Below are 10,946 nucleotides of genomic sequence, written 5' to 3'. Positions count from 1 at the left end.
TCAACCAGTCAGGCGGATGAGAATTACAGGACCTAATAACATCTGGGTCACTTTCAACCCAGTGGTATTGCTATCACCTGCCAGTAATGTAAGAACCCAATTGTGAGGGGTGGGGTGGGGAATTGCACCTGATTAAGATCTGTTGTAATTTGATATTCCCTGTCCTGTTTTGGTTTCTCTTTCCGTTTTCCCCACTTGTTTTCATTTGTGGACAAGATATTTCTGGAGTATGCCATGTGCAAGAAGAAGAGGTAACCAGAATCACTAGATTTTTGGAAAGGGAGGGGGTTTATAGGCTAAGAATCTGGGTGGGTTGTGTAAGATTACAGGAAGAGTGTACCTAGTTACAGGGTAGCTTGAGTCCCAGGTCTTTTCTGTCAGGTCCTAGATCTCTCTCTCTCTCTCTCTCTCTCTCTCTCTCTCTCTCTCGTGTGTGAGTGTAACCAGAGGTCTATATACATGTAAATCAGCATATAAGAATTTGTATTATGGGCTTGTGCCCTTTTAAGTACCTAGGAACGCTGTGCCTCATCCTGGATAACAGATTGGAAATTTTCTTGGTGCCTGCCAGATGATTTGGATTACTACTCCCATCAGCTGGAATCCTAAACTCCTAGGCTGCATACATGCCATAGGTGACTTCCCCCAAAGAAGCCTGGGAACTGTAGTTTATCCTCCACAGAGGTACAATTCCTAGCATCCTTAACAAACTACAGTTCCTGGCATTCTTTTGTGTGTTTATGGAGAAGGGGGCATGCACTTTTAAAAGTATGGTGTGTATACAGCCCTAGGCTATTCTAGGAGTTTAAAACGGGTGGAATGATTGAGGGAGTTGGGTATGTTTAGCTTTGTAAAGAGGAGACAGAGGAGACAGAGGAGATGCAATAGCCATTTTCATTTATCTAAAGGGCCGCTACATAAGAGAGTGGAGCAACCTTGTTTTCTCTTGCTTCAGAGGGCAGGGCCCAAAACAATGGCTTCAGTTTAGAAGAAAGGAGATTCTGACTAAACATCAGGCTCTACAATTCTATAAATCTATGACTAAGAGCTAGCAGGTCAGAGGTGAAACTTGATGGGACTCGTGCAATAAGGCTGCAATAAGCCTGCCTTATTCTGGAGTTTCTCAAAACTCCAAGCCGCTTTCTAGCAAGCAGTGTTGATGTAGAAGCAAGTCTGTTTTGTACCTGCAGCTTCCACCCCCTAGACACACCTGTACCATCTCCAGGAACTTAGTAGGATTTAAATTACAGAGGCTGCTGCGGATAAGGATGGCTAAAAAGGGAGGCCTGATAACTACATGAGCATTTAATGTACCGATTAACAACTGCTTGAAAGCAACGTTATAAATCAGGGAATCAAAGCACTGCAAAACTGCTTTTAAACGGGTCGAGCTCTGTAGTGCTGGCATGAATCGTTCTGCCATAAAGCACTGCAGTTGCTGAAAAATGCAGTAGGAGGAGGACAACACACAAACCCTCCTGGCTCAATGAAACCTGAGAGGGAAGGCTGTGCAACACGCACATGTGCCTTGAAGCCTCTTAACATAAGAAGAGAAGAATGGGCTTGCTGGATCAGGCCAATGCCCCATCTCGCCCAGTATCCTGTCTGTCCTCATAGCTGTCAAACATATGCATGTGGGAAGCTTGCAAACTGGACGTGAGCAGCAGCAGCAATTCTCCCCACCTGTGATTCCCAGGAAGTGGTGCTTAGAGGTATAGCACCTCTGACAGTGGAGGTAGAATGTAGCCACTGTGGTTGGTAGCCATTGATAGCCTTGTCCTCCGTGAATTTCATAGAATTGTAGAGTTGGAAGGGACCTTGAGGATCATCTAGTCCAACCCTAGGAATATGCAGCTGTCCCATACAGGGATTGAACCTGGAACCTTGGTGTTATCAGTACCACGCTCTAACCAACTGAGCTATCCAGGCTCCAATTTGTCTAATCCTCTTCTAAGCTATCCAAGTCGCTGGCTATCACTGCCTCTTGTGGGAGTGAGTTCCATAGTCTCATTACGCACTGCACAAAGTGCTTCTGTTCTGCTGCTGGTGAAATGGTGTGTTGCTGCTGAGCTCAGTGAGGTTAACGCACATCTGTGAGATGCGCCATTCAAGCATGCAAAAAAAAGAAGATTTTTTTCCAGCTAATTATGGAAACTGGTTTGTAGTTCTGGCCTTTACATACAAAATTCTGGCAGCTGGCCAAGAGGGTTTTCCCCTTTTTGTTTTTTGTTTCTTTAAGCTTGGAAGTTCTGTTACATCCTGGTCATATTTCAATCCTGTGAGCAGGACACCTGGGTTCTCTGCCAGGCAAAGAGGTGCGTGGAAATAATAAGAATAAGTAGAGAAATTATGGGTGTTGTGTAGGACTGGGAATCAAGCCCCACAGTCTGTTTTCACAAACACACCCCATTTGATTAAAATATAGCATGGTATCCCTGCCAGACACATGGTTGCATTTATATTATTTTTCAAATCAGGATAGGAAGCAGATTCTCTGCTGGAACGTCCTCTTTTGGGGGGAGAATCCCACCAGCAGGCGGCGCCAGAGGATGCACCTTCTCCTACACAAGGAGACATCCATATCACACACCAGTCAAAGAATGTCTTTCTTCTTTGACAACTTCCCAAATCCCTGTTTTTCTAAAGCTTTTGTGGCCACTCCTCTCTCTAAAGTTAAGGTCAGGAATTCGGACTCCTGTCTCCCCCTCTCATTACTCTCCTCGCCCCCCTCTCTCTTTCTCTCTCTGCATACCCTCCCCTTCTTCTCAAGCCAAGCCCCCAGGAAGGTGGAGTGGTGGGTCCCAGGATTGAAATTCAATCGCTCTGCTTTTATTCCTCCTCTCTCTTCCCCCCAGAGCTGCCAGGGAAAGGGAAAGGAGAGGGAGAGAAAACCGCGATTGGGAAGGTCGATAAGGAAGGGCTGCGAAAGGAGGACGGTGGAAAACCAACTTAGGTTGCTGTATTGATGAAAGAGCAAGAAATTGGACTGGTGGAAGGAGCAGAGAGATAGAAAGAGAGATAAGAGGAGTGGAGGGTATAGTTAGGGGGGGAGAGAGATAAGGAAGGGGGTGGGGTCATACTGGAGACAGAAAAATAGAGGTGAATGTGTTCGAATGAAGAGGAGAGCAAAGCCGGGCATGCAGGGCTTTGATCCCAAGTTATGCTGAGCACCAGAGATCTGATTCTGTAGGGCATGAACCCAAGAAAGACTATAAAGTTTCCTGCCGCCAATGAGCCGATAAGGGGCTGCCCTCCTCCTCCTCTTCCTCCTCCTGAATCTGCTTAACCCGTAGGAGATACCTCTGGCCAACACCAGTAACCAGGTAAGACCATGGCGCCATGACATTGTTGCTTCTGTGCCTGATGGCCTTAGGGAGATGGGGGAGGCTTGTCCTCAGAAATCTGTTCCTCTGGATTCCCTACCCCCTCTGCCTTTTGAACATGGGTGGGTGGGAACCAAGGAATAATAATAATAATACTTTATTATTTATACCCTGCCCATCTGGCTGGGTTTCCCCAGCCACTCTGGGCGGCTTCCAACAGAACACTAAAACACAATAACATAGTAAACGTTAAAAGCTTCCCTAAAGGAAGGGGCAGGTTTTGTGGGCAAGCAGTTACCTTCTAGTTGTGCCTCCTTCCTGCCTTGTTTGAGAAGAAGAGCATCTTATTAGAGGACAGCCCCTGTCTTCAGATCAGTCTCCTGCCTCTGTGGGCCCAGGACCCAAGATTCCTGAAGGATAAGGCTATCAAGGGATGCTAGCCTTGATGGGAATGCTCTCCCTCCACTGTTGTGCCTCTGAATGCCAAGTGGGGAGAGTTGCTGGGCCTTGGGGGGCTTCCTACTGGGGCATCTGGTTGGCCAGTGTAGGAACAGGTTCTGTAGGGCTAGATGCAGAATCTCTGGACACCACAGTGTCCTCCTAGGATGCTCCTGAAGCATAGCAATGTTTCTGCTGCCTCTCTACATCAGTGGTCCCACACTAGGTAGTTTGGACCCTGCGGCTTTCCCTAGGCAATGCTCCTCTGGATCTAGGATTGCCAATGTCTCTCTGTGTGTGTTTTAAACTGGACTTCTTCCTGTGCTGTGCAGAATGGAAGCAGGTGGATTCCTTCCCCACCCGCAGTCATGGAATAATGGAGAAAGCTTCTTCTTCTTTTGCTATGTTTGGCTGCTGTTTCAATAGCAGAGGAGCAAGGGTGGGGTGGGGAGTTGGCAACTTAGCCAGGTCTGCCGTGCTTCCTCACCACAGCGCCTCCTCTTTACCACTGGCCCTGAACGGGTTAAAACGCCTTTTAGCACAAGCTCTTTCTGACTGCTGGGTGTGTCGGGGTTATGCACGGACCCCTGTGACTGATGCAAAATATGTTTCCTCGCCCCCGCCACCAGCTGCCCCAGCGCCTTTTGTCTCAGCTGCTGCGTCCAAATGCCAGTGGATGAATAAATAACAAGAGCTAACGGCAGCCCGCCAGCTATTTCCACCCCACAGCCCTCTCTCTGCCCCCCCTGCCCCACCCAGCCCTCAGAGAAGATAGGCCCACTTTTAGCTGTGGTCAGGGACCTATATCCCTCGCACTGCGGGCTGCCCAACGAAGATGAGACCATGCCTTGGGTCGGGGTGTGTGTGTGGCTCCTGGGCATATCAACAGGCGGATTGAACTCGCTGTTGGCTGGCCCAGCCTCTTGTCACTCCCAGGGTCTCGTCAGCCAGCTCATCCAGGGGCTTTGCGTTTCCGTCAGCTGCACTGCTAAAGTCACGCTGCAAGCTTTGGCCAATTAACCACTGGCAACTGGCAGACTGATGGTTAGATCCCTGATTCATCGGTGAGGCTGCTAGCACTTAAAAAGACTTGGAAAGGGCTGGCTCTGTGCAGGCCACAGATATGATCTGAACCAGGTTCAGTCCCCAGCACCTCCAAGTGTAGCGCTGCCTGAAAACCTGGAGAGTCACTCAGTGTAGACAGTTCTGAGGTACTTGGACGAATGGCCTGAGTCAATATAGGGTACCTTCCTATGGATGTATGCACTGTATAAATGCCAAAAGTTGGCATAACACATTATGAAGGAGACACATCACCTGGATGTCCTTTCTTGGGCACTAGAACGTTTTGGGATAACCTGACCTTCAACGCTCCAGTTTTGATGAAGAATCTTTCCCCAATTATTCTGGTGCACAAACAAAATACAGTGGTACCTCGGGTTAAGTACTTAATTCGTTCCGGAGGTCCGTTCTTAACCTGAAACTGTTCTTAACTTGAGGTACCACTTTAGCTAATGGGGCTTCCTGCTGCTGCCGCACGATTTCTGTTCTCATCCTGAAGCAAAGTTCTTAACCTGAGGTAATATTTCTGGGTTAGCGGAGTCTGTAACCTGAAGCGTATGTAACCTGACGCGTATGTAACCCGAGGTACCACTGTACAGCTGCAACTGTATGTAATTTCACATTTACCTACCATAGATGGCAGGAGCCTGTCTTAAATCCTGTGTTTATATGGCGTCAGACACAGCTGCAGGGCGATAGAAATAATAACAGTAGGAAGAGCTGGTGCAGCATAGTGGCTAAAAGGCTGGGCTACAAATCAGGAAATCCGCCCGGTTTGAATCTGCCTCAAGCTCATTTGATGGCCTGAGGCAAAATCCTCTCCATCGGCCTCAGTTCTTCCCTTCTGCAGTATTGCGGGGGGGGGGGGGTCATAACACAGGCCTAATTTGCAGGGTTGTTGTAAAGATTGCAACTGGATACTCCATGTGCATTGAACTCTGAACAGTGCTATGCGAATGTTAAATGAGCTTATTACCCATAAGGATACTTTAGTTCCTAAACTCCCCATCCCTACAGACCACCTGAAAATTGCTGAAGGTCTTGGCAGAGGATTTGACTGCCTCGTGGAGCAATTGTAACAGACTGTTCTAGATGCTCCGCGATTTATGTTGATTGAATCGGAATGAAACTTCCTAATTCTAGCCCTGCATTCACTTCACTGCTGATCCTCTCCCCTCCTTTCAAGTGCCTCTTCCGTACCTACCTGTCTCTGATCCATCCCACTCACACCTTCTGGGCAGAGGTTGGGTGGCCACCTGTCTTGGGTCCTTTTGTTGAGGTTCTTGCATTGCAGGGGGTTGGACTAGATGACCCTTGGGGTCCTTTACAACTCTCCGATTCTTTGATTCTATGGACTGCCGGGAGCAACTGCGCCTGCCATTTACAGACACTGCTCCTTCTGTTCTTCACTGCCCCATTGCAGAGTAGCTGAATGAAGCTCACAGACCATTAATGGCCAATGGAGCACAGTTGGGGAATCCCTACTTTAGAGAAGGTGCCGTCTTCATTGTGGGTTTTGCAATACAGTGAGCCTGCAACTTACACAAGGGTTACATTCCGGGGATCGCCAGAATCATATATAGTGAAAACACGTTGGCTTCAATGGTGTGTGGGATTGCCAAAGTCTTTATTCCCAGATTCCTGCTCCCTTTCCTCCCCGCTTTTAAAAATTTTAACTTATTTTTTTCTACAAGCGTGTAAAGCTGAATGTGCACAAGTTAAATGCGCGTAAGTTGCAGTCATACTGTACATGAACATACACTTAAGTCATTCACTGAATAATAAGTCTGCATAACTCGTTGTATTAATAAATCCTGATTGCCTTGGCCATTCCTGATTAACATATGGTCGTCTTCAATTTGCCTTCTTGGGAGTGTTTTTGGAAAGGTTCCTGCAGAGGAATCCATGTGGAAAACATTATAGAACTGATCATTCTTGTGGGTTCTTGAGTAATGAGTCGGAGTCAGCAGGAATCTAGCAGGCCTTTGCTTAAAAATTCAAATGAATGACCTCTTCTGATATAATATTTTCCATGTGGCTTTAGGCATCAAAGCACTCCCACTATGGAAGGCATAACCTTAAAAACAACAACACCTAATTGGTAGTTTTATTTGCTGTGATTTCTTGAGTACTTTACCAACCAGATAAAAAAGATAAGCTTTGCAAGAGAGGAGTTGCAGGATCAAAGCTTCTTGCCAAAGTTCAACTCCTTTGTAGGTTAATCAACTGCCCAATCCTGCTCAGAGAGGCTTACCTCTTAGTTGAGTTGGACTTATTCCCGGGAGGATAAAGAGTGCCTAGAATTTCAGTCAAACAGTGCAATCCTATATGTGTTGACTTAGAACTAACTTCCATTGAGATGAATGGGGCTTACTCCTAGGTAACTTGGGAATAAGATCTTAAGTAATTCCATGTACAAAGAGTCAGTCACACTTTCTTGGCACTTGTATATGCAGCAGTTTACATGCCTGCAGTACAATCTCATGTTTCAACCAACATATGGGAATCATGTTACTAAAACAGAAGTTACTTCCATGTTGAGATCCGGTAATGGGAAACAGCCTATAGAACCAGAGCAGGCTGGTGGTGAAAGAATCTTGAAAGAATTTCAGTCCAACTTTGTGGCTTTGAAATATGGCAATAGAAAATACATTGAATATTTTTGCTCTTTATGTATCTTTAGGAATCTACCTTGAACAGTTTGCTTGCTTGCTTGCTATGTATTCACACCCCTCTTGAGATATCTCATAATCAAATTCTGCCCAATGGCTTCGGAGATCAAAAAAGCAGGTTTTCTTCTGTGTTTGGATACAGTTGGGTGCCATTTTGCATCGTGATGGTGGATGGAACCCTTCAGAATTGCTCTGATTGTGACCACTGATTTCAAAACTGCACTAATTTGGGAGTTTCTTAGAATTCCTGAGAAACGCCTAGTACGAGGTGGCTAGTGCAATCGAAACAAGAAATCGGTGTTAGATAATCAAGGTGATAATTAAGAATGGAGGAAGGAATATTGAGTGAATCAAGAAAATGATTAGAATGAAAGGAGAGTAAAGTCAAGATAGAAGAGGAGATTAAATAAATAATGAAATGTGTTTAAGCTAGTTGGAAAAATAAAGTAGCGTAACAAGAACGGCTGGAAGTCAAGTCACTTGGTGGTTGTCCGTGTGGGGTAGGTGTATAGGTATGTTGATATGTATAGTATAGGTTGGTATTATATAGAGTAATGTAGGTATGTTTTATGTTATGAAAATAAGGTAGTGTGTTGTGTATGTGTATTGTGTAAATGCAAATGTATGTGTTTTATATGTTAATAAAAAAGAAAGGAAAAAAAGAATGGAGGATGGAAAACTAAATCAGCAGAGGGACTTAACTTTTGGACTATCTAATAAGGGCAGAAGGCCTGTGGACCAGGGAGAGGGAGGACCATAGTTAGATGCCAAAAGTTACTGCAGTTGTACTTTGTTGGTGTATCGAATGAGTAAATTAAGTTAAATTGGATATGCAGAAAATATTTAAAAATAAATTTAAGGAACTGCAGAAAGAGGAGGGAGGAAGTCAAGTTTTGAAGTGTTAAAATGATTATAAAATTACTGAAATGTATAAATAGAAAATCATAAATAAAATAAAAAAGGAGTGCCCCTGGTGGAGAAAATTCCAGCAGTGAGGGGCCACCACTGATAAGGCTGTGCCTCAGTATTAGGAGTTTCCAGGTCTGTCAGTTTATATGTTGTGGAGGTAGGGTGGCGTTGGGGGAAGAGATGATGGCTGATGATAATGTGTCCCCTTGCAAACTACCTCTGTGGTGTCCTTTTCATCCTGCTCCTCACGGAACTGTGCACTCTACTCTCCAGAAGCAGATGGGGAAGAGTTAAACCTACCAGACAGCTGCGAAAACTCAGTCAGCCATGCAAATACTTCACTTCACCCTGACCTTTGGCCAAACTGTGAAGTACCATGATGTGAGGGCATTTCAAGAGTTTCTGCTGGGGCCCTGCTCTCTCTCTCTCTCTCTGAGTGAAACTTGAGTTAGCATCCCTAACTAAGGAAAGGCAGTGCTATGGGGAAGTTCTCTGTGCCAAAATCGGGGGCGTAATGACATATTCAACCGTGAATGCCAAAACCTCCCTCCTTCATCCGCAAAAGGCTACCTAGTTTTAAGTGCTGCTTGTAATGACTATTTCTTTTTCTAATAGGATTGCTTCTCCACCCTTTGTTCTGGTTTTATTGCATTTGTTTTCAGATTGCATGCTCATTTTTTGCATTAAAGTGATGTTCGTATTTTGTTGTGAGAACTGTTTTGGTTGAAGGGCGAAGCGCCAGCGTATAGAATGAAGCGGATCATTTTTTACAAGACCGATTCCTCCCACCCCACCCAAAACGGCTTCCTTCTCTAGCCCCTTGCCTCCCCATCTTTTTGCTGATTTTCCCATCTTTCCGGATTGCTCCAGGCAAAGCCAGTGACGTGAGGATCCTTGAACCCAGTGTGGGAGGTTGGGGGGGCAGGGAGGAAAGGGACCATCGCAAACAGCTGGCACAATGTCTCCCCCACCCCACTGCTAAGGGTCAGGAAGGGGGGTCCTGGCAGCATCAATGCCCTATTCATTCGCCTGGCGTCATTGCAAGGGTGAGAGGTGGGAGGAATGGAATGCGAGGGCCAAAGTGTGCCAGGGAATACAAGAGGTGCCCCTGCGGATCACGAGGCGCAATTGTATTCCCAGCCAGTAGCATATGGGAAGGGAGGTTTTTTGCATCAATAGGCAACTTTGTATGGATTATATCCGGAATATACTGCCACAACCCCCTGCCACTGGTTGTGGCGTTACGCTGGTGCTTCTTCCAGTGGTCGTTGGTGGCAGGGAGGGTGTCTGTGGACACTTGACTGATGACCCATCATTGGAGCACAGCATCATAGCCTGTGTGGATACCCAGAGCTTCCTGAAATGCATCTTAAGTTGCGTCCACCTGCCAGGTAGGAAGAGAAGGAAGTGAAAAACTGGTCGGGTCAAGCTAAGGGTGTGGAGAACAGCAGTTGAGCTTTGGCAAGCAGGAAAGATAGTTTTGGATTTCAGGATGCTAGACAGATTCTTTTCTCTCTCTCTCTCTCTCTCTCTCTCTCTCTCTCTCTCTCCTCTTGCCTTTCCTCTAAGGAGTTCAGGGTAGTGCATCTGGCTCTCTCAAGGGCCAGCCCTATTGTTAGGCAGAGTCAGTCCGTGGTGGTTTTTGCAGGGAAAGCACTGTGGCAAAACAACAACAACAGTAAGTGCTTGAGCACAGACCTTTTAAGAACGGACCTGTTCCTAGACACACTGTGCGAAAGGAAGTCTGGATGAGCCCTAACACAGCTACCCCATCTGGAAGGTATCTGAGTTGTGTCTGTACTTATGGCTGCTGCAAATTAGGCTTGAAAGTCATGCCTGCTGCAGTTGGCAGAAGTTGGCCGGGGTGTGAATGTGCATTGCTGAGAGAGGCGCACGTCTAGTTGTCTAGGATTGGTTCGTCGGCCCAGGAACTCTTCTTGACCCCCTGGGGAAAGATTTGCCAGAAGCAATATAACGAGGCACATCTGCTTATTTTGTGCGAGAGACACCCAGCGCAGGGAACTGAGCTTCCCCTGGCAAAGAATGTGGATTTGCTTTTTCAAGCCCAGGGAATTTGCAGCCTAGAGGCTAACGTGCTTTCCATTGTTGCAGCGGTTCTCTGAACCTCTTCCTTTCTGTAAGCTGAGAACCAGTAAGATCCTGCCTATCCCTGCCCTGGAGAAATCTAATTATAGGCAGCCATCTATTCTTTTGAATTCGCCAAAGTGGGGTATGCTAGGCTTCCTGCTATATCTTCCTGCTAGGAGTATTAGCTTTGGCTACAGACGTTAGTCAGGAGGAGCCATATAGCAGTGGAAGGGACCATGATGCGTTCTGTATGGATGTTTTGGTAATGGTATGCACAGCAACTGAAAATGTGACTTGCAATGCAACAGGGAGGGAAGAACAACTTCGCTGTGTTTTCAGCTGCTAACATGTGCATAGCTTTAGTCTCAGAGCAGACCCATTGAAATTAATAGACATGACAAGCCCATGAATTGCAATGGGTGTACTCTGGATTACTTAGTTGACTTAAACCCAT

General features: G+C 46.2%; 1 protein-coding gene across 5 annotated transcripts in view; it reads left to right on the top strand.

Annotated features, from left to right (window-relative positions):
- PLEKHA4 (pleckstrin homology domain containing A4) overlaps positions 1-10,946 on the top strand; it is a 52,564-nt gene that overhangs the window by 9,945 nt on the left and 31,673 nt on the right. Inside the window, exon 1 of one of the 5 annotated variants that reach the window (XM_082196898.1) lies at positions 3,068-3,323. The exons of 2 other annotated variants lie outside the window; for them this stretch is intronic. Coding sequence is in view for 2 of the 3 variants with exons in the window: in XM_082196900.1 (XP_082053026.1) it covers positions 9,767-9,795 (29 nt within the window). In the remaining variant the exon portion in view is untranslated. Of the gene's footprint in view, positions 1-3,067; positions 3,324-9,622; positions 9,796-10,946 lie in introns of those variants that run through there. 2 more of the 5 variants (XM_082196900.1, XM_082196896.1) reach the window with 2 other exon arrangements.

This window comes from Podarcis vaucheri (genome assembly GCF_965113315.1).
Source record: "Podarcis vaucheri genome assembly, chromosome: 13".
Classification (NCBI taxonomy): domain Eukaryota; kingdom Metazoa; phylum Chordata; class Lepidosauria; order Squamata; family Lacertidae; genus Podarcis; species Podarcis vaucheri.
The sequence above is the reverse complement of the archived record's forward strand: the minus strand, read 5'-3'. Positions and strand labels throughout refer to the sequence as shown.